Raw genomic sequence first — 23505 nt, forward strand, 5'->3', positions numbered from 1 at the left:
AGCGGGTGCAGCAGCAGGAAGAGGACCGTTGATCCCCCCCCTCGGAGCTCTGGAGCCCCCTCAGTAGCCTTAAAAATAGGGACAGAGGCTTGCAGGGACAGGTAGGTGTAATAAAGTATAATAAAGTAAAAAAAAAAAAAAAAAAAAAAAGTACCCCCCCCCCCCCCCTTCCCCCCTAATAGGTCCCCAAGGGTCCTATTAGGGCTTGATCCCTGACCCCGGGCCCTATTAAGGGTTCAGGGAGCTGCGTTTGCCACCCCTTTTTTTTTTTGGCCGCAGTCTTTTTTTTTTTTTTTTTTTTTTTTATAATAACTGTGGTTGATAATCACACACCAGTATATACTGTGATACACCAAGCACCAAATACACACTTCCCCGCCCCCCCCCACACACACCCCCTCTCCCCCCGCCACCATAGAAAAAAGGTGATGGCTCGACGGGCATTTTCGTCAGCGGAGGCTTAGGCTTTTTTAGCCTCCGAATCTGCCAGTGAGGACGAGGAATTTCCTACATTTTGGGGGAGATTTATCAAAGGATTTAGACTGGTTTTTCTTGTCTAAATTTGTCGCACAGAAAGTCGCAGTCTAAATATGTGCGACTTTTCTGCGACTTTTGCTCTAGAGGATTTTTAGAACATGATGCATTCTAGTCTATTTTAGACTGAAATGCATTGGAAAATGCATTGGTGCTGAATTTATCAAAAGCGACTTTTCAGCGACAAGTCGCATAGGCTGAAAGTACACCGAAATGTCAGACCATGTTGGAGCAGGTTTAAATACAGTCTAAAGCATGGATCATGCAGTCTGTGCACAGAATTTATCAAGAGCCGTGCGCCATTTGATAAATTAGGTGCACAATAGACCAGACTAACCCTCTGTAGTTTGGTCTATATTGATGCGGGACATAGACAGCTTTGATAAATATCCCCCTTTGTGTTCTTCATCGCCCTCCTCATCATCTAGCAGTGATGATGAGCCCCCTGCACGGTGGCGGAGACGCCGCCAGGCGAGGCCACGCACCCCCCACGAGAGTGACCCAGTGGCCGACACTAGTACGAGTGGCAATGCCGCTCGTAATAGGAGTCCGAACCCACAGACAAGTGCACCGGAGCCCCCTTCCGATGACCCTGTCTGGAGCCCCCCCAGAGGGTTATCAGCCACGGATTCCTGAGTTTGTTGGCGACTCAGGAATCCGGATTGACCATGCTGGATTCACTGATCTGGACTTTTTAAAGTTTTTTTTCAGTGACAGCCTGGTCAATCACATGGTGGAGCAAACGAACTTGTACGCCCAGCACTTCATTGCCCACCACCCAGATTGCTTTTTGGCCAGGCCCAATGAATGGCGCGCCATTGATGCAGCGGAAATTAGGACAATTTTGGGGCCTCTCGCTGCATATGGGCCTGGTCAAAAAACCAAGTGCTCGTCATTACTGGAGCGGGGACGTCCTCTACCAGACCCCGCTTTACAGTATGGCGATGACACTGAAGCGGTTCGAGGCGATTCGGAAATGTCTGCATTATGCAGATAATGCGGCATGTCCACCCGAGGTGATCCCGCCCATGACTGGCTTTACAAAGTGAGGCAGGTCATTGATCACTTTGGGGCCAAATTTTTGGAGGCCTACGTACCGCTCAGGGACCTCTCTGTAGATCAGTCTCTCATCAGTTTGAAGGGGAGACTCATCTTCCGCCAGTATATTCCCTCGAAGCGGGCACGGTATGGCATGAAACTTTGTGAAAGTACCTCCGGGTACACTTACAAGTTTAGAGTATATGAGGGACGAGATTCCCGTATTGAACCCCCAGAATGTCCACCCACTCTGGGTGTTAGCGGGAAACTCGTTTGGGACCTTGTGCACCCATTGCTGGATAAGGGTTTCCACGTGTACGTGGATAACTTTTATACCAGCATCCCTCTGTTCAAATACCTTTCCGCCAGATCCACGTCCACTTGTGGGACCGTGCGGAGGAAACAGAGTGGCCTCCCTCTAAATTTGGTCCAGACGCCTATCCCCAAGGGTGAGTCCCGTGCCCTCACCACAGATATCCTTATACTTCAACAACAGGTTAAGAGGGATGTCCTTATGCTCACCACTATTCATGGGAATGGCAGCACCCCTTGTCCCTGTGCGAGGTACCGTGGGACCGGTCCTCAAGCCTGATTGTATTCTGGACTACAATCGGTATATTGGGGGGGGGGGGGGGGGGAGTTGATCTCTCAGATCAAGTCCTCAAGCCATATAACGCCATGCGGAAAACACGGGCATGGTACAAAAAAGTTGCGGTCTACTCGATACAGGTTGCCATGTACAACGCTTTTGTACTATCCCAGTATGCTGGCAACACAGGGACATTCCTCCAGTACCAAGAAGTCCTAAGGTTCCTGATCTTTGCTGACCGGGAAAGATCAGGCCACACTTCCCAAGGGTCTGGAGTTATAGGCGCCAGGATCGTCCCAGGCCAACACTTTCCAGGTGAGGTCCCCCACAGTGGAAAGAAGGGGCAATCCCAGAAAAGATGCAGAGTGTTTTTCAGGAAGGGGATTCGGAAGGACACCACATATCAATGTGACACTTGCCCAGATAATCCGGGCCTCTGCATAGGCTGCTTCAGGGAGTATCACACTTCCATGGAGCCCTAAATTTTCCCTTTTCAGTTTAATTTTCCATAATTTGACCAATGTACCAAGTCCAGAGTACATTCCAAAATTTAACCCCCATAAATCGAACTCCCGACACCCTGGGAGAACGGGGGAGGCTTGGGAGCCTTGGATTGTATCCCCTTCGCCCTGCCTAGGGTCCACAGGACACACCAGGTCACTCCACCAGACAACAAGCAGTGAGGTACTGGAACTGTGCACAAGCAGTGAGGTACCGGAACTTTAGCAGCAGATACTTCAGCCCTTGGAGAAGTTGACAGGCGGCAGAGAAAACCATGCAGACCACTGTCTGGCTTACTGGTATGGGTCCATGTAGAAAATGGGACACTCCAGCGGTCACCTCGCACTAGCAGTGGGGTACCAGAACTTCAGCTGCAGATATTTCAGCCCTTGAAGTTTGCAGGCAGCAGTGAAAACCATGCAGACCATTGTCTGACTTACTGGTATGGGTCCATGTAGACAACAGGGCACTCCAGCGGTCACCTCACACTAATAGTGGGGTACCGAAATCCAGCCAAGGATGTGGCAGTGGAGAGGTGAGCGATAGGAGAGACTCCTGTCTGGCCAAATGAGAGTAGGTGCAATCCATGGCCACACACGGACACTTACACAGAACTCGCCCTGTACGAGGGGATCTGGGACAGCAGCTGTGGATGTGGCAGCCTGTGGAGGAGGGAATTAAGTCTGCACATCAAAACACACCTGCGGACATGGCAACCATGTCATGACAACTGGTGGTAGAGGAGAAACAGTCCTGAGTGTAACCCCGGTATCTTCCAAGTGGTCATGAAACCCTGGCACGACCTGCCACAGTGATATGGTGAAAGCGGGAATGCCAGAGGCATACCTCAACCGACTTAATGCAATGTCATATCAGGTCCAGGGGGCCCTAGTATACCCATATAGGGTCGAAGCATGGGGCGCTGGGAGCAAGCTTCGAAATTGGCCCCAGTTGTCAAAAAATCCATCTAATATATGGTCCCTAGATAGGGAACTTATCAGGGAGAAAACTCAGAAGAACAGATAGTACACTTGATCTCCACCAAAAGGCAGAGAAGTGATACATAATACAGGCTAAGGCTGTAAGTTTTGTGCACGTAGAGGTCACAAGGATGCATGGAAAAGAAGGCACTATTTAATTATTCCACTAGAGGGCCCCCAACCACCACTAAATCACCTGAGAGACCGGCAGCAGAGAGTCTTTTTTTTTTTTTTTTTTTTTAATGCACACAATAAGTGCGGGGAACAAGGCACCTTGCGCTAAAACTGACCTGATGATCCCCGAAGTTAGAATGGGCTAGAAAGCCCGACACCATGTCCCTCATGCAGGAATATTAAGGCCACGGCCTCGAGAGGCAAAGTATGGAGCAGCGCGCTTAGAAGCGCCTGCTAAGAAGTGCACAGCTCCGAGGCCAGGGGACAAGAGTGGGCCGAACCCAGGGTAACAGAGCCGCTCAGATAACAGAGCGCCGACCCAAGCAAGGAAGGAGGGGTGGGGCTAAATACAGCTGGAGGGGCAGAGCTATACGCCGCTGGAGGCACCCACAATAGATCTGCGGGTAAGCCCGCCGGCTACAAGCATGTGTGTGATGCGCGAACCAGGAGAGGCGGTGCTGCCTGGCCTCCTGGTCCGCGCGCTGCCTGGTCCCTGGGCTCCCGCCGGCAGAAAGTAGGAACAGCAAGGCTGTTCAGAGAGGAGCCGGAAAAGAACTGTCCTCCACAGGACCTAGCATGCAGAAACACAGCAGAGGGAGCCCCAACATAATGTCCCAATAAAGGACAGAGTCACACTCTAAGAGAAAGGGAGAAGGGGGGGGGGGGAAATACACTCACCTCAAGATGTATTCAGCCAGCTTTTAAGTCACCTGCATCACGTCATGCTGCGACAGACAGGACAAGCAGGGAAGATAGTGGGACTTGGACCCTAGGTGCATTGCCAGGAGTTGGCGGGAAGGGGTTAAAAGTGCATTTTTTTTGTCTATGCCCGTGCCCCTTAGCCGCATATGGGGGAAGAGGTAGTGCCATGATCCTGAACCCCCACCTGAAAAACGGAAACAAAAAAGGGAGTAAAAGAAACTAACTAAACAGCCCTTACTAGAAAATAATAAGAAAGACCAGGTCTGGGGAGCTCCCAGACCTGTGTCTTGCCTCCTGATGACACTAGCTAAAACTGATTACCTCACTTCCAGTGGGCGGGTATATCCTGCCAAGGATGAGCAGACTTTTTTTTTCTTCCTAGTGTCAGCACCTCCTAGTGGCAAGAGCATACACCCATCAGTTAGGCTAGGTTCAAACTACGGACTTTCTGCCTGCAATTCCGCTTTGAAATTGCAGGCGGAAATTCCGCTTGTTAAAATGTATAGTGTAGTGAAAGGGTTTACGTTCACAAATTCACACTTGGGAAATTGTGAACGGAAAATACGCTTGGAAATTTCCACCTGAAGAATGGCGTTGCTCATTCTTCAGGCAGAAATACTCGCAGAACACATTGCAGTCTATTGGAGACTGCAGCGTTTGCGCGGTCCTAGCACTTAGTCGGTGTTGGCGCACTGAATCTCCGGGCGGAAATTTTCTGAACCTAGCCTTAGGTGTCCCCCCCCCCAATAAAGAGCGACCGAGAAAAAGCTTTTCTGGCCAACAAACGGCGCTGTCTGTCCCTATCTCTGCAATGAAAGGCTTAAGTGATTGGCCGTAATATGGCTGATGATTATATAGGGCTGTAACATCACAGGGGTGACTGGCTGCTGATAGGCTGCATGTGATTCAGTGTCATCCCGCCTACCCAGGATTCCTTGCCCCATGTCCTCACATGTGGATCCACCCTTTAGATGCCCTGGAGCCTGGAACGTACTAAATGGAGTTTAATGAAGCGATCCGCGCGATTGAATCGCGCAGATATTCGCATTTGTTGCGAATCAAATTTTTCCTGGAATTTGGATTTGTCAGATTTGATTCACTCATCCCTAAGCCTTACCATGGCCCCTATCCTTTAGTTACCTAGTTTGGTGAGGCGGCCAGCTCTAAGTAGAGTCCTGGCTATTCCAAATTTTTTCCTTCTTTTTAAAGAATTATTCCACAATTGTACCAATCTTCACATCTGTGGCGCTCTCCTCGTGGCTTGATTTCTTTTCTCTAATATGCATTGATAGCTATGAGACTTTATAGAAATTAGGGTGTCTTTCCAGTCAAGGTATTGAAACCTCACAAAAGATGAACAAGAGAAATGAGAGGCCCCTAGAGTTAAATTTCAAGATTCACAGCAAAGGGTCTGAATACTTATGTTAATACAAGATGTTAGTTTTTAAATACAAAAATTTCAAAAATTCTATTTTCACATTCTCAGATATTAACCTGTTGCGATCATCAGGGGGTACAAGTACGCTCTTCACTCCTGGGACTTAACACACCTATATTAGAAATCTTGGGTGAATTCCCACATTTTTTCCCAGGACTTGACCCCTGGAGGGATCCATAGGAGAGATTTTAGCATGGGACATTCTGGGGCTTTAAAAAGGTAACTAAAGAGGGCCAATTGTGAGATTTGTGCTACTTGATTGTACTTCGTCAGGTCAGCATTCAGTGTCCTTTTCTGAATCCATTTCAGATGAGGGTGGCCCTATTCATCCTTAGGATTGAGCCCTGCTACAAAAGTGCATTGTCCAAACACTGCAAAATTCATATATTTTTTAAGTATAGGCAACGATCAAATTGAAGTAAGCTGAAAAACTTTTTTGTTTATGCTTTATTTTAACAAAAAAAAAAAAAAAGTTATTACACTGACAGACCAGTATCTACTGTCTTCATCGGTTGCTTTTTCCTAACAAAATTTATATTCATTTTTAAATATTGCATGAACTAATATGGCCCAGTACAATGTAAGTATTGTTTCCAAAATAATTTGGGAGAATTTATACACTACTTGTCATGCTGCACTCAAAGACTGATTATATTGGCTCAATGTTGCAAAAACTGCATGTGGCAAAACTCAACATATGGCTTCCAAGAGATGCACAATATTTTTTATTTTTAGAAGTTCTGGCAACATTGAACGACTGTTACAGTGCTTAGGCATGTTGGCAACCACATGTGGCAACCACAATGCTAGGACATAATAAAGGCCATCTGTTGTGAATGAACAATTATCCCCTATCCCGTGCATGCCGCAGCATGACGTTGCCGACACGCCTCCCCCACGTAGTTCTATGGGAGAAGCCTCTAGGCGTGTTATAGATTGGGGGGGGGAATGGGGTGTTGGTGGTGGTGTCCAAACGATGGGACTCCCTGGGGTTTCCATGACCGGGGCCCTAGCAGTTTGCTGGAAGGGGGCATGCTGATCAAAACCCACCTCCATGTATCCCATAGAGATACGTGGAGTCGGCGAGTCTGTCATGGCTTCCTGCGGTGGGTCAGGATGGCCGCTTCGGTCAGACTGCTGGGGCCCTGTTCAGGAGATTGCAAGGGGGAGGGGGGAGAGGGGTGACTCAGCACTTGGACCCCCGTGATCTATAACTTGTCCCCTTATCCCTTGCATAGGTCATAAAAGTTATATTTTGTTTTGCTACACTACTTTAATACCCTTACAACTCAAGGACAAGTTTAGCAGCATCTACATTAGGGAAATTTTGTGTGTCAATTTAGTTCTGTGGAAAATATGCATGAAGACCGTGACAATAAACATGAATAAATAGTTATGTATTATTTTTAAAAGGAAAAGACTAAGCCAAAGCATTTCTAACAATTTTCACAAAAACTATGCACTTTAATTGAAAGGTCAATGTGCCATGCATGTAGTGCAAGTGACAAGTTACATTTTCAATATGTCCCATGAGATTTAAATAAATAATCAAAAGTGAAAATTATCATGGCAAAGAACACAAAAAAAAACACTCAAATAATTTTTAATTTTTTGTGGTTTTATTTATTTAACCAAATATTAAAAAAGAATTTACAAAATAACAGAAACCCAATAGACCTCATTTTGGTATATTTTTAGGGAAATTTATATTGTATATAATTTTATACAATGTAAATTAAACAATTTTAAAGGATAGAATGCTCAGAAAAAGCTGTCAAATACAGTACATAGGCCAAGTAGCCAACCAGTAGGTGAAGCTTAATGCCTCCTCCACCTCAAAAACTGTTCTTGTCTTCACTACATCCTTAACTTGATTCATTCCCTTAAACTTTTTTTTTTCCCTGCTATAACTTTAGGTAGAAACTGCTACCTATAGCTAAATGTGAGGTCTTCCCTAATTCAGTTTAATGTAACACCCTTGACAAAACATGACAGCAGCCAGTAAGAAGCACCGACAAGCCACTGTATACACACGCATGTTGCTGTGATCTATATAGGACCAGAGCGCAGAACATTTTTCTTGTGTGTCTGAAGAAGCTCTTGCAGTACCATAGTAGATGCCTCTTACATATGATCCATGTAATTTCATATGTACACAGATTACACAAACCTTTCTATATGTAGAAAATTTACATAATGTACAATTTCATCCCTAATTCCATATCCCAAGGCTACAGCTGTGTGTGAAGAGGAGGGACAATTCTACAGGACACACTAGGAGTGAAACAACCAACAACATGTACAAAATCCTACAATAAATTGAAAAATCTACACCCATAGGATATATTAGGCATAAATGTAGGAACGTATATATGTGTACAAAAGACAGCTTTCTCAGACTAACAAATCTTTTTACAAAAATAAAGGGGTGACTGGTTTTGGGTTCCATCACCCAGACAGTCAGCAGAGTACAAATGGGGAGAATCACTACAAGGTCTGTACAATAAGTAACACAAATTTATTTAAAGTTCCTCATTTACCTGTGGAGGGAAAAAGGAAAAAAAAAAAGTTATAGAAAATGCACTTTCAACAATCAAAACAAAGCCCAACTATATACAAAACAAAAAACTACATCAAAGATCAGGGATTATTGCAATTAATTGCAACATGTTACCCCTTCTGGCTAGTGATGCCCATAACACACACCAATTGTCAATCTTCATGTTAGGATGAGGCAGTAAAAGCAGAAGAGACACGCATGGCCAAGTTCTGTCATTAACCCCCTTAACGTATCACAACATACAACATCATGGTGGTGTTAAAGGATCTTCTGGTGAAGTTTTTATTTTACCATTGTCCCCAGCCTGCCTAAATTAAAAGCCATTAATTCGCCTTTAGCAGGGTATCAGGTCTGTGGCTGGCGACACTGCTTTTCCTGGAGCTGCAGAGTGTAGCGTTTGCGCCTGAGGAAACAGACAGTAGCACTCGCCAATCACGTGACGTTACACGTACAGCTCTGGCCAGCAGACTGTCAGTGAAGAATGGCCGCAGACTGCGCACCCTGATACTGCAGTCTACGCTGGAGCAAGGAAGGAGAGTTAAAGTTTTTGTTGTTTTATTAAGCAGATTGGCTACAATAGTAAAATAAGATATTCCGGGACAACTCCTTTAGGGAAGAATGGCACAGTCTATGTCTGCTCCACACATGGCAGGTGTCAGCCCCTCAACACTATGTCCACTGAGATGTCATGGTTGCTATTGACCATGGGAACAGTTTATATTTTGGTCATATTTTGAATGGAGTAAAGAAAAACTGTCAACGATACTCACATAGTTTGTGGATTGAAGAGGTGTGAGAGAGGGAAGCACTGTGAGGAGATGGATTGTGTTGCCAAGTTGAGAGCTGGGTTGAGTGCTAGAAATAAATGTAACCTTTATTTTAACAAGCAGATCTTTATTAAAAGGCTCTAAACATATGTATAGTTACTTACCCGAAAGGGTCGGATTCAGGGCAGTAAATGGAAAGGCTCCATTCAGTTGAAGAGCAGCCTGAGCAGCAAGAGGAATCTGCAGACCTGTACCTGATAAAAAGCAATTACTACTTTACAGGAGCCCGATAACATTATCAGATGCATAGACAGGCAGTGCATTCCAACATTTATTAATAATTTTAAAAGAACTACAAGCGTTTAGTCAATGGGAGTTATGCAAATTCCCTGCTTTGGTTCTTTTGGCTTTTCCAACCACCTCCAGCTGCTAAAAGGAGGCAGGAGCTGGCTGGGGAGCCTGGAAGTGTCGAGGTGGGATAGATCTATATCTATGATACATTTTCCTGGGTTTTCAAGGCAACAAACTTCTACTAATCACTATCCACCAACCTTCTGCCAATTTAGCCATGAGCTGCAATCGTCCAGTGGCCCCCAAGTCAATGCCACTTCGCTCAAGGTCATCATTATCAAGGAATGAAACATCTGTATTGCCATCTCCTCTGTCTGTCACATGACCAACCTTCATGGGTCGACCAGCCAGTTCAAAACCATTCAACTGATCCAGAGCCCGGCGAGCACACTCTGCATCTACAAACTGGAGGAACATAGTAGTTTTTTTCCTTTTTGTTGAAAATGAGCAACTAAAAATATATAACAAACCTTTATTTATTTTAAAGAACAAAACAAAACCAGGAATGAGGAGACAGTGGGCTATCCCAAGACTAATACAATTATCTGCCCTTTGCCTAATTTGAAGAAAATCTCTAAGATTACATTTATACCAGTGCTAAACTGTAGCGCAGCTTAGTATGGTTAACTAGTCACAAAAAGCAGCATCACAGTCCTCACCCTGCTCATCTTGTGATTGGCTACTAAAGTACAGAGCTCTGCTGTGATCTCCAATAAAAGGGAATATGTCAGCTTTGTTTGCTGCTAAGAACAGCAGACACTGTTGGACAGCTGTTTTATTACTTAACCTTTCCTGGAGCAGACGGTGGTTGCAAAATGTCCTGACATGTCTCCTTGCTTGCCCTCACGTCAAAAATCTCCTTGGTCAAGATAAAGAGTCTTCTGCCTCAGTCAAGGAAAGGCTTAAAAAGGTGAGGGCGATCGAGGAGGTATTAACATAAGGCTGAGAAATAGATGTGATTTTATGTTTGGTTACCACCATCTGCTCCAGGAAAGGAACAGTTATACAACAGTGTCTACTGCTCTTAGCAGCAAATACAGCAGACAGGTTCACTTTAAACAGATTGCACATTGGCAGCTTTGATGAATAGGCAGCTCCATAGACAAAGAAGATATGAACCTATGCCTCTCACGGCTTTGTTCCCACTCCAGACTCTGGTCTGGAGTGGGAACAATATCTGTAATCTGGTCCCAGTTACAGATATCTGGTCCCAGTTACAGATATTGCAGAGGTCCCAGCAATCTGACTCCCACGATCCCAAGACTCCCCTATTTACAAGATGAGATTTAGAGGTTTTTTTTTTTTTTAAATACTTGGATTACCCCTTAAATAGTTGTCATCTGTTTCTGGTGGTTGATAAATACAGCCATAACTATCAGAACATGCAGATCTGTAACAATAGGCCTATAATTCAGCTAAAATGGACCCTTTCATGGAGAAGTCTATGTCAGCTGCAGGATTTAAAATGGTCCTTTCAAATAAGTCAGCTGTGCCAAGCCAAGCCAAGCATTTCTTACTAAACTACTGAAGTGTCCCAGTCATTTGGAGAAGAAGAAAAAAAAAACACTTTCAGTGTCAAATCTTGGAAATAACCACAAGCCAGAAAGAGCTTAAGCGTGTGCTTCTCCCTGCTTGCTCTACTGATCCTACTGAGAACCCAACCGATCAAAAGTTTTGACATGACTGTGAGGGACACGTTAAAACAGATCAATGTAAACATAACTTACAGTTATAAAGCCATAGCCCTTGGACCGTCCACTTTCAGGTTCTCTCAAGAGTTGAATATTCTCAATCTGTAAAGATGGTTAAAGCAAGTTATTACTCCAATGAGTTTCCCCTAGCATGGCCACTGTCATACAGCATTAGTCTGTGCCAGAATTTATCAGCCAAAACCAGGAGTGGAACCATACACAAAAAGGAGATTTATTTTGTGCTTACCGTAAAATCTCTCTCTTAGCCTTCTTTGGGGGACACCTTACTGTACCAAAGCAGTCCCCTAGGGTGGGAATAACAACCACTAGAAAAAGGGAAACAGACCGAACCCACTTGTCTGTAAGGCCTGCAGACAAGACCCTAGGCCAGGGACAACCGAGGCCCAGAAACTAAGCTCCCGGAAGATCCCCCATCCCTGGATATGGGCTAGGACGCTAGGAAAGGGACAGTCTTATGCAGACACTAAATCTATGGTCCATATAGAGACACAAGATAAAAGGTCAACTAGGAAGGAAGCCAGCCAGGCCAGAACCATCCTGGGAGAGTGTAGAAAATCAACCCCAAAGAACACAGAACTAGACAAAGAGCAAACCCGGCTGGAAAACAAAAATGGAAAAGGACACAACAAGAGAACCCATCACGACTTGACCGATTCAAGAGAACATGGCAGAAAAAAAAATAAAAAAAAAAAACACACCAGGAAGAGCAGCGTATACCTGAAAAGAAAGTGTGCACCGAAGGTAGAAACCAGAAAAATACTGGAAAAAAGAAAGATGGAAACCGGCTCTAGAGAGGGCTGGTGCATAAGAGCAATGACCCAAACATCTGGAGACCCAAAACCCCTGTCCCAGGGGCCACCATGAGCACCCAGAAGGCAAAAGTAGCTCAAAATGGTGTAATCCGGATGACCCGAACACCCCCCATCCCAGGAGTACATGGACCCCGAAGGAGACAGACATGGGAACTGGAGGTTCCCGAGTCACCGGGAAGATGTACACGGAAGTATAAACGACCAAGAAGGAACAAAAGACACTAAAAAGAAGAATCCCAGAACACCAAAGCAGCCAACATGGGAAGTTGGAGGTGCCTGCAGCTCCTGGAAGACTTCTACCTGAAGGGGAAGGAGACCCAATGGCGCCGAAACGTTCCGGGAGACAAACTTCTGTGTTGAGACAATGGAATCACCAAGGCCCAAAGAACCAGGAGGGCCAACCCAAAAAGGAAGGCACGCCACAGCAGTCTAGGATAGCGTCCAAGACAAGGAGACAAGCCAGAGTTTGACCCCCTGCGGTCCGAGAAGACCAGAGCACTCCAAAGAAACATCCCGTCAGGATGAAAACAGAGTGGAAAAAAACTAAAAAAGTGAACCCAGCGGGGTACAGGTCACTCTAGGAGATTGTGGTGTCAGTGTCGCACAATCGACACCATCAAGGAAGAAGAAATCCCAGGGGGATTGCGTGAAGGGATGAGGAGAGCAATGGCAGGACCCAAACAACAGGCAGTGGCTAGACTGGCCGACACCGAGTCATACATGAGTGCGTAAACTCCAACAGAGGAGAGGGACAAGGCTGCAGGAGCAGCAGTAGATAACCAAAAAACACGCCAGGAACCTGATCCACGTACCCCCTGTGGAAGGGGAATTGACAAGTGCGCCAGGCACTGTCGAAGCAGGGAAATGCCACCCTATGGCAACAGGACAAAATACTGGGTGGACGTAGTCCCCAGGAACCCTATGACAACATACAGAGATATAAAGGGATCAGAATCCTGGAAACCGGTGCTGGGCAAAGAAACCAAGACATGGCTACAAATGCGAGTAAGAAACACACGCACAGCAACCAACAGGATTGAGAGGAACACCCCAATGGGGTGAAACCCTGGACCAGATGGGTGCCAACTGAGCCATCCTAGGTGTGTCAAAGAGCAGACGCCTGAGCCACCCTGCACAGGAAACCAGGAAAATGCCTGGAGGCAGAGGGGGGCCTGAACTGACTATGTCACCCCAACAGGCCCCCTGCCAGAACAGAGGTGCTCAACCGTCGCAGGATTGCAGAACAAGACCACAGGAAGGCCCGAGGCACACCACACCGAGCAGAAGGGAGGGAGGACTCTACATGTGCAGAGGACCTAGCATACGCAGGGACACAGACATTGTTACCTGAAGATAGTAGAGGGGAACCAAACTGCAGACACGAAGGAAACCGCAGGCATCCCAAAGTCCGGAAGAATGGAAAACACACAGCAACCAATGGTGCGTCAACACCATGCGCCTAGCAGACCAACGTGGCACTCCTAGAAAAGGGGAACAGAGAGTGCAGTTGTAGCCATGGAAAGCCATGGAACTTGCAGGAGACACCCACACCCCAGCTTCACCGCTGGACTGCTGTCACAGATGCAAGAGATGAGGGATGCATGTGGGGCAGGAAACATGTAGTCCCAGAAGAGGTCCCATGAACCCATAGGCACACTTTGTTGAACTTCACATGGAAGGAGTCCCTGGACTGCGGCCACGGAAGCGGCAGGAATGGGGGAGGTGACCTGGTGGATTCTAAAGCCATGCAGACAGTCTGGCTACCTGGCATAGAGACCATGACCACACCGGACCCCTCATCCAGAACCACACACTAAAAGTGAGCTACCAGCCTTGAGCCATGAGAGTGGCAGGCGTGTGGAGAGGGACCTGATAAATTAGGAAAGCCCACGAATATGCATGTGGCGCATTGCAAAGGGCTCACGGAGCAAAATGGACCCACTCGGAACAACACCTAAGCAGTGGGTTTCCAGAACTTCCACCACACAGTGGTAAGTGTATGGTATTTGACCAGATATAGCAGAAAACTACGGAGACAGCCGTCCGGCTGACAGGTGGAGGATTCCTGAGCACACAGGAACACTTCTTTAAAACCTCCCACAGACAGTGGAGCACAGGAGTGCGGCCAAACTTATGGGCGACCCGGTGGTGTAGGAGACTATGCAGACGAAGACTGGCTGTCAGCAGACCCTTGCCTTCAGGAACCCTCAGGGAAGTGGAGCTATGCCAACTCCCCCACCTCCAAAAGAGCAACCAGCCGGGGTGGGGAATAGAACCCCACTTTACTACTGTAATGGGGGACGGAGATATGTACCGAGTTCCCAACAGCAACTCGCCCGCCGGCACCTGTGAGGAGAGGGATGGCGGAGCGGTGTCTTCCCCTCACCAGAAAGGCTGCAGGAGAGGAGACTGTTCCCACTCTGAAGGAGAACGGACGGGGGTGGAGCAAAGCTCCAAGTTCCTGTCCATCCGGGTGGGAGAGGGAGAGCAGCGGCGCCCAGCTGGGGAGGGTCCCACAGGCTAGAAGAGTACGGCCCTGAACCAGGGAGTCAGAGGACGGATACAGCCTCAGACATCCCTGGTAGAACTAAAGACCCCTGCAGTGTGCCAGACCGGAGAGCTCGCTATGGAGAGGGACGGAGCTAAGCTCCGTAAGGAGAGGCACAGATCCTCCCGTCGGGCGATCTGAAGGCAGCGCCGCCAGAGCAGGGAGAGTCACCCCACAGTTGACCCCCAGGTTCCTGCTCTGAACTCGGTAAGAAAGGGGGGGGGGGGGGGGGGAAGCTACCTGCCACCATGAGAGCCCAGACTCCATTAAAGATCGGGCCAATGCCCCCCGTAAACTTCCCCCACAAGAGCCAGTCAAGAGTGACTGCCCTAAAAGACACACAGGAACACATTAACCCCATAATTCCTGTGCCGGAAGGGAGGAGGGGGGAAACATACTCACCCATGGACTCCTTCTTCATATACTCACCTGTCTTCTTATACTCGCCTAAGATGTCTTCAGACAGCTTTTAAGTTACCTGCATCACATCATGCTGAGACAGACAGGACGAGCAGGGAAGATAGGGGGACCTGGACCAAGGGCGAAACCCCAGGCGCTGGCCGTTGGCAGGAAGGGGTTAACAGTGCATTTTGCACTATGTCCCTTGCCCCTTAGCAGCATAAGAGGTAGCACCATGCTCCTGAACCCCCACCTGAAAATAGGAAACAAAAGGGGAGTAAAGAACCTAACTAAACAGCCCTTACTAGAGGAAAAAAAAAAAAAAAAAAAAAAAAAAAAACAGGTCTGGGGAGTTCCCAGACCTGTGTCTTTCCGCCTGCTGACACTAGCTAATATTGATTGCCTCACTCCCAGTGGGCAGGTATATCCTCTGCCAAGGAGGAGCCGACTGTTTTTCTTTTTAGTGTCAGCACCTCCTAGTGGCAAGAGCATATACCCAACAGTAAGGTGTGTCCCCCCAATGAAGAGCGACCGAGAAAGGAGAAAGTCATTCCATTCTACTGTATCTATTTATGCACCACTCTTTGTTTGAACTTCCTGAAATGGAAACAAAATTCCTCCAGCTGCAAATGGCCTTATTCTTTATTGACCAAAGCAAAATAATGATTCGTTATATTTACATTATACATACCTTTCCAAAAGGTTCAAAGATTCCCCTGAGCATGTCCTCTGTGATGTTGAAGTGTAAAGATCCCACATATAGACGCATGGGTCCTGAATTACCTCTCTGCAGATTATTGGCCATGGCAGCCAGGCGGTTCTTCTCAGCCTGAAGAAAAAAAATAAACACACACCTTTAATTTGTTTTACGACCATTGTATGCACCAATAATTGGGTCTTTTCGGCTAAGGGAATTTCCCCACAGATTGTTTTAGTGGGCGCAGCTTAAAGTAGAGGCGTGGCTTAAAACTTACACAGTCAAGTCAGGTGTCATGAAGAAGCGCAGTTAGCGCCTATTATTTAGACTTGCCGTTCCCATGTGTCCGTGTGCTGCAGCATGTACACCCCTAACTCCTCCCCTCCCCCGTGAGGTCAGGCTGCGGCGTGGTTTGGCCCCTCTACTTCCACCTCTAGATCGGGCCCAAGTAGGGTTTAATAGGAGGATCCTGTTATATGGTACTGCCCTTATCAGGGTGCCCATGCCATCTAGGCTTAGGGTTGGAGTATAGAGTCAGCTAGATCTGTGGGCTCTGGACTTGGTCCCCACTACCTTTTACTCCCGTTAAGGCTCCCTGACTCTGCCCTGGCCATCTTCCACTTTATACAACCTACTCTTCTATACCGAGACTCATACTTTATGTCTCTTATCCCACGGTGGGCTCCATGATGCCTATATATTGACTTTCTTTTTCTGTTATTTAGTGGATATTATTTTATTAATATTTTTGTCTCTAAATCCTTGTCATCTGTTTATATATCTGATTTTACAAAAAATTGATAGCAGCCGGAACCTGCCGTGTATGATGCGAGCACCGCTCCGATGCTCACGGTCATACACAGGACATAAATATACGTCCTGGTGCGCGAAGTACCGCCAAACCAGGACGTAAATTTAAGTCTGTGGTCGTTAAGGGGTTAAAAAAAGTGAAAGAAGAAATCTGATTGATTGCTATAGGCAGCTTGAGGTACCTTGAGCCACGCCTATCCGACTGTCAGTGGCTTTCATCAAAAGCATTTTTTGGGGCAAAGAAAGCCTGCAAATATTAGGTAAAAACATTGCTATACCCACCACCTGCACACAGTACAAAAGCTGTGTGCCGGTTATTGCACCCAGATTTCATGACAGTTGCGCTTTAAAATATTTTTGAACATTGCTCTCTTACCTGCGAGGCCTGCACAATGATAGGTACACCAAGCAACCTTTGCCCAGTGAGCCCAATGGCTAGTGGCACAGACTGGATGTCAACAAATTCAACATATGCTATGCCTTTTGACCTGCGTGAGTTTCTGTCAGAAATTATTCTTACATCCCGTACCTGAAACAATTGAAAAGTTCAATCAAAGCTAAAGTTAAAAAAAAATAGATGACATTTTTACTTTCACCAAGAAAGTAAGAAGTGACTAACTTTGCCAACAGCTGAAAAAAAGTCTTCCAAGTCTCGTGGACGAATGCGTGCAGCCAGCTGCATGCAGAACACCGTCCGTGCATCTCGCTCTTCTGGAGTCAAATTAGGTTCAGGTGACCTAAAAAAATGACATTGGGATTTAAATGTTTAGTTTCAACCTTTGCTGTAATGTTAAAAAAAAAAGTGAAAAAAATTAAAATAAAACCATAAAAAGGAGATTTATTATGCTTACCGTAAAATCTCTTTCTCAAAAGGATCCATTGGGGGGGGGGGGGGGGTCGGGTATGCTGCTGTCTCTAGGAGGCTTAATACTATGGCAACCAAAAAAGTCGGCTCCTCCCAGCAGGATATACCCGCCTCCAGGCCCTGAGGTAATCAGTTTTAGTCCCAGAGCAATAGGGGAAGACCGACAGGTCAAGAAAAAAACCACAAACTGTCCGAGCAATCAGAAGAAAAGCAACTGAATACACCCTCTGACAGATAACTGAAATAGGAACACCAGAAAAAAGGGTGGGAGCTGTGTCCCCCACTGGATCCTTCGAGAAAGAGATTTTACGGTTAGCATAAAAAGAAATCTCTTTATCGGCTCCATTGGGGGACAGAGACCATGGGACGTACCAAAGCCGTCCCTTGGGTGGGTAAGGAATCAGACAGGTGGATGGTTGGACCACCGCCACCTGCAACATCTTACAGCCCAGAGTAGCATCTGGGATCAGCTCCCGAATAGCAGAATGGATCCACCGAAATAAATGGTGGCCGCAGAAGCAGGTTGTCCTATACGACGACCTTCCGGAGAAACGAAAACAGGGAGCCACGCTGCCGAAAGGAAAGAGACAGAGATAAGTCTGAACAGCCCTCACCACAAAAAAAACGCTTCCAGGGATGAGAAGGGACCGGACAAAAGGACGGTAAGACGGTCTCCTCATTGAGATGAAAAAGTCAAAACCATCTCAGGTAAAAAGGACAGACCTGGATGGAAAACAACTTGTCCTGGTATAAAACCAGGAAGGGAGAATGGCAGGAGAGAGCTGCCAGCTCTGACACCCTCCGAAAAGAGGTCAGAGCAATAAGGAACGCCACCTTTCGGGGAAGGAGACGAAGAGAAATGTCCCTGAGAAGTACAAAAGGGGGCGCCCTGCAGAGCACCTAAAACCAAGAGTAAGTCCCAAGGGAAAGAAGGGGACTGAGAAGGAGGGCAAGGTGTGCCACTCCCTGAATCAGGTTCGGAAATGATAATTGAACACCAGGGGACATTGAAAAAAGAATGGAAAAGGGACGAACCTTTGACCCTTAAGGGAGCTGAAAAGCCAACCCTTGGGCCAGCCCCAACTGGAAAGGGAAAGGGGTCGGAAGGGAAAACTACGTCCGGAGAAACAAGGGCTTAGTTTCACACAAACGAAAAGAAGACCGCCAGGTATGGAGGCAAATCTTGCAGAGGAAGGCCTGTGAGCCCTCCACATGGTGCGAACCACTTGGGAAGAGAAGCCGCGGGTCCTCAGAACCAATGTCTCAACCGCCACGCCAGCAAAGGCAGAGACTGTAAATAGGGAAGGCGCAGCCTTGAGTCGTGCAGGAACCTGACCACGACGACATACCACACCCGCTGGGGCACAAAAGAGGAATGCTTCAGTTGTGGCGAGACAAGCAGTGGTCCACGCCAGGAGCGCCCCAGGGGTTGCAGATCACTAAACACCCCCAGATGTGGGGACCACTCGCCTTGGACGACTGAGGACCGGCCGAGAAGACCACAGGCCAGGAACGGCCGGAATGAAGATCGCAAAGATGGCCGGAAACCTGAGTTCCACCCAGAAGGGAATTTCCCAAGAAACAAGCAAGGAAAGAATTGGCCTAGGCCCCAACATGTTAAAGAGGAAAAGGGCTCTAGGGGGACCAAGGCCCAGACCAACCAGTCCCTGAAAATACCCGACAGACTGTCAGGGAGGGGCAGGAAGGAGCGCCCCTAAAAGAGCAGGGGGGAAACGAAGCCACCATAAAAGGGACCGACAAGACTGTCGAGAGAGAACGATCTTGCGGTCGAGAGACCATGGAGACCTGTCCCACCGGAAGAAAATCACCAGTTGAAGAGGTCGGTGATGAAACTGGGCAAATGGCACGGCGACCACGGCCGCCACCAACCGACCCAGGACATCTATGCAAAAGCGAATGGAAACTGGAGCAGGGTGCCGAAGTCATCAGACTCTAGATAAGAGAGTCAGACAATTGCTCGGCAGAGTCGAAAGCGGGCAGAGGCCGCGTTGAACTGGAGCCCCAGGAGAGCGGCTAGACTTGTCCCGATTGACCATCCAACCGAAGTGAAATAAGTCTGAAAGTTGAGACTAAGACTCTCCCGGATCCAGGCCCTGGCTGGAGCTCTGATCAGGAGGTCGTCCAGTAAGGAATTACGGAAACAACTTATCCGTAAAAGGGCTATCACAGGCGCCAAGACTTTGGTAAGGGTCCGCGGAGAGGTGGCCAGACCAAAATGGAGAGCCACAATGAAAAATTACTGTCCGGAACTGCAAGGCGGGGGGTACCACTGAAGACCGGGAAACAATGAGGTATGGAGGCAGGCATCCTTGATGTCCACCGATGAAAGAAAACTTCCCTAGAACCACGGTTGCCAGCACCGAACGGAGAGACTCCATTCGGGATGGGAAAGCAGAAAATGCTGGCCGAGATACATGAGAACTAAGATTGGGTGAACAGAAACGCCTTCTTGGGGACCACAAAGAGGTTGGAAAAAACCTCAAAAACGTTCCCCTTAAGGAACCAGGACATTTACTCCCTGGACAAAAAGGAGCTGGAGCGCGCTCCGAGCTGCCTTCACTAGAGATGGGAACCGGAGGGTCCAGGAAAGAAAAAGGCAATCCCATGGAAGGGAAGCAAATTCAATCCTGTATCCGTTGACTACCACATCCCTGACCCAGGGATCCTGAATGTGCGTGGTCCAGGCATTCTGGAAGAGTAAGAGGCGACCAACCACCGAGAAAGGTTGGCGGGTGGGGGCAACACTTCAGGCCGAGGAAGGCCTACGGTTGCCTGATGGGGCCGCCAAACTTCCAGAACAGATAGCTGACCTCCGGGAGGGATGGGTCCGGAAGGAGGAAGCCCCCTTCCCGTGAATGCGCCTGGCTGGACCATTTGTTGGTACCAAAGGTCCACAGAACCAGAAGGCGGAGGACTTACGACAGAAAGCGGTTCTGTGAGCCTTTTCCAGAGGTAAGAGAGAACTCTTTTCCACCCGTCACCTCACTTCCTGAAGGTGGTGTCGGTATTCCATGCTTTAAGCCACATGGTGGCTACCAGGTAGCTTGTGGCAAAGGCAGCACTGCAGCTGCTCATGGAAGCAGAACACAGAAAATCTCCAGCTGAGGAGAGCTAGATTAAATAAATCCTCTGGAAGGATCTTGAAGACTACCCTGGCGGAGTTGGGAGACCATACTGAAAGGGCTTTTGACACCCAGGCAGAAGCAAATGCAGGAAGAACCTGCTGTCTCAAAGGCAAAGTTTGCCAAAGTCTCCACCTTCATGTCCGCTGGATCCTTGAAGGCAGTCGCATCAGCGAACGGCCGGGTAGTCGCCTTAGAGAGGCGGATCCACAGTTGGAGAGGAGGTCCACCGAGCAATGAGGTCCTTGGCGAAGGGATACCGCGCTTGAACCTTCTTTGTGTCCTGAAACTTCGTCAGGTTGCTTCCAGAGAGCTTAAAGTCTTGGGTGCCGGTCGGGCATGAAGAAAAGAGACTTCTGGAGCCATGTCCGAAGTTCCTGGGTCCTCTAGATGGAAGGTGTCTCTTATGGCCGAAACCAATGAGTACACCATGTCCGACATATCCATGCGGTCTTCTGAATCCGAGGCCGAATCGGAAACCTCATCCACAAGTTCTCCAGGTGAAGGTGAACGCGGGAAGCGGTCCTGGAAGAGGGAGGACGACCTGGTACGAGGGTCTGGAAAGCCAGAGCAGCGACCATGGGAGCATCCACTAGAGGAGTGACATGAGCTACAAGCTGGAGCAACGGGGCGATGCCTGTTAGGGGAGCTCCCGTGCCTGCCAAAGAAGGTGATGAGACAGATGAAACATCCCTATGAGAGCATCCTGAGTAGAAATAACAGGGGGTCCTGGGGGAGCAGTGGTGAAGGCAGAACAAGTGGGTTTAACAGAACCAGTAATTTCGTGTTACAACCCTTAGAGTGTAAAAGGAAACCAGGGACCTAGTCATATGTTAGAGGGAGGAACAGGTCTGGGCTAGGACAAGTTAAAAAAAAAAAAGAAAAAAAAAAAAAAGAAAAAACGGTCTGAGCCCCCAAGGCAGCTGCTGTGAAGTTTTTTTATTTTATTTTTATTTTTTTTAAACTCTGGCAGGTTGATGAGAGATGCAGAACACTGCACCAATGGCAAGAGGGGACCATACTAAACCAAGGGCGCTGTTGAATGGCCCTGAAAACTCCCCTCTGCGCGCGCACAGCACCAATAGGTAACTAGCCCCCGCACAGAAAAGCACCGACAGCCCGTTGAAGAAAATGTAGCTGAGTAATAATGGCGCCCGCTCCCGGCCCCCAGCGCATATGCACCGCATATGCGAACCGCTGCCGAAGAAAGAATGTGCGGCCGTGGGAACAAGTTCCCGCTCAGAGACACACTGACGGGCCGGGTGGGCGGTGCTAATGCGTCCCGGCCCGCCGAGAAAATGCAGCTGAGGCGATAATGGCGCCCGCTCCCAGATAGAGGGGAAAGGAGCGGGCGAAGTACCTCCGGCAGCCTCCGCTGCCGATAGAGAGACATGATAGAGTGCTATGTGTGGCCGTGGCGAAGAAGCGTCCATAGCACAAAACGAAAGTAACCGCCGTGGCTTAGTAGCAAGCCGCTATAAATGTACAAACACCATTGCTCTGTCCCCCAGCCTTATAATAAAGTAAGGGACCGCCAAGCAGACAAAAGGAGGAAAAAAAAAAAACCCTGGCCTGACTTAATGTAATAGTGGGCTAAATACTGGGGGTCTCCAGAGGTTGAAAATCTGCCACCTGATAGAAAAAAAGGGGAGGGGGGGGGGGGAACTCACCTCATGCTGAAGAACTTACCTCATGAAGGTTTCCCCATGAAGTCTTCAGAATGTAGTCTTCAGTCAGCATTATCACCTGCAGCAAGCCAAGCTCATAGAGAGGCGAACAGGGAAGTAGGGGGACCCGGACCCATGAGGTACAACCCCAAGCGCTGACTGTTGGCGAGAGGGGGTTAAAAGTACATCCAAGATGCCTGCCACCTCTCGCAATGGGGAAACAGTGAACCGCAGTTCCTGAGTCCCCATCTGAAAATGGAAAGAAAAAGAACACATTCCCTAACTGGGAAAATAAAAAATAAAAGACCTGGTCTGAGGAGAACCCCAGACCAGTGTGTCTATCCTCCTTAGACACCAAGCTGAAACTGATTACTTCAGAGCCTGGAGGCAGGGATATCCTGCTGGGAGGAGCAGACTTTTTTTGGTTGCCATAGTGTCAAGCCTCCTAGAGACAGCAGCATAATCCCATGGTCCGTGTCCCCCAATGGAGCCGATAAGAGAAATAGTCGGTTAACCTCTTAAGGACCCAGAGTGTACCTGTACGTCCTGAGTCCGCTCCCGTTCTATAAGCGGGGCTACAGCGGGCGGGTCGGGCCTCTAACAGCCAGGACCCGTGGCTAATTGCACGCGGCACTGATGGCGGCACCGCGTGCTATTAACCCTTTAGACGCGGCGTTCAAAGTTGATCGCCACATCTAAAGTGAAACTAAACTAATGCCGGTTAGCTCAGGTGGCTGTTCGGAACCGCCGTGGTGAAATTGCGGCGTCCCGAACAGCTGTAGGACACGAGGAGGCTCCCCTTACAAAAAAAAAAAAAAAAAGATCATTTAACCCCTTCCCTAATAAAAGTTTGAATCACCCCCCTTTTGCTATTGAAAAAAAAAAAGGGTAAATAAATACAAACGTGGTATCACTGCAAATAAAAAACGTGGTATTAATAGCTTCATTTTTGGTCACTTTTTATATAATGAAAAAATGAATAAAAAGCGATCAATAAGTCCGATAAATACAAAAATGGCACTGTTAACTTCAGATCACGGCGCAAAAAATTAGCCCTAATACCGCCCCATACGCAGAAAAATAAAAAAGTTACAGGGGTCAGAAGATGACAATTTTAAGCGTATAAATTTTCCTGCATGTAGTTCTGATTTTTTCAGAAGACAAAATCAAACCTATATAAGTAGGGTATCATTTTAATTGTATGGACCTACAGAATAA

The 23505-nt window shown here is 47.7% G+C and overlaps 1 protein-coding gene and 1 non-coding gene across 5 annotated transcripts in view; both read right to left on the bottom strand.

Moving 5' to 3' along the window:
* Positions 1 to 3533: 3533 nt before the first annotated feature.
* Positions 3534 to 3723, bottom strand: LOC130337705 (U2 spliceosomal RNA). The gene has a single exon (XR_008878549.1). It is a non-coding gene; the product is annotated as a U2 spliceosomal RNA (small nuclear RNA).
* Positions 3724 to 7553: 3830 nt separating this feature from the next.
* The window catches only part of RBM23 (RNA binding motif protein 23), a 55943-nt gene continuing 39991 nt past the window's right edge, over positions 7554 to 23505 (bottom strand). For 3 of the 4 annotated variants that reach the window (XM_056526765.1, XM_056526737.1, XM_056526746.1), the window contains exons 7-14: positions 17232 to 17349; positions 16989 to 17141; positions 15797 to 15934; positions 11362 to 11427; positions 9835 to 10039; positions 9448 to 9537; positions 9287 to 9371; positions 7554 to 8496 (exon numbers count right to left, since the gene is read on the bottom strand). In XM_056526765.1, the coding sequence (XP_056382740.1) occupies positions 8493 to 8496; positions 9287 to 9371; positions 9448 to 9537; positions 9835 to 10039; positions 11362 to 11427; positions 15797 to 15934; positions 16989 to 17141; positions 17232 to 17349 (859 nt within the window). In that variant the 3' untranslated portion in view covers positions 7554 to 8492. Of the gene's footprint in view, positions 8497 to 9282; positions 9372 to 9447; positions 9538 to 9834; positions 10040 to 11361; positions 11428 to 15796; positions 15935 to 16988; positions 17142 to 17231; positions 17350 to 23505 lie in introns of those variants that run through there. The other variant, XM_056526756.1, reaches the window with a different exon arrangement.

The sequence above is a fragment of the Hyla sarda genome, chromosome 1, assembly GCF_029499605.1.
Source record: "Hyla sarda isolate aHylSar1 chromosome 1, aHylSar1.hap1, whole genome shotgun sequence".
Taxonomy (NCBI): Eukaryota; Metazoa; Chordata; class Amphibia; order Anura; family Hylidae; genus Hyla; species Hyla sarda.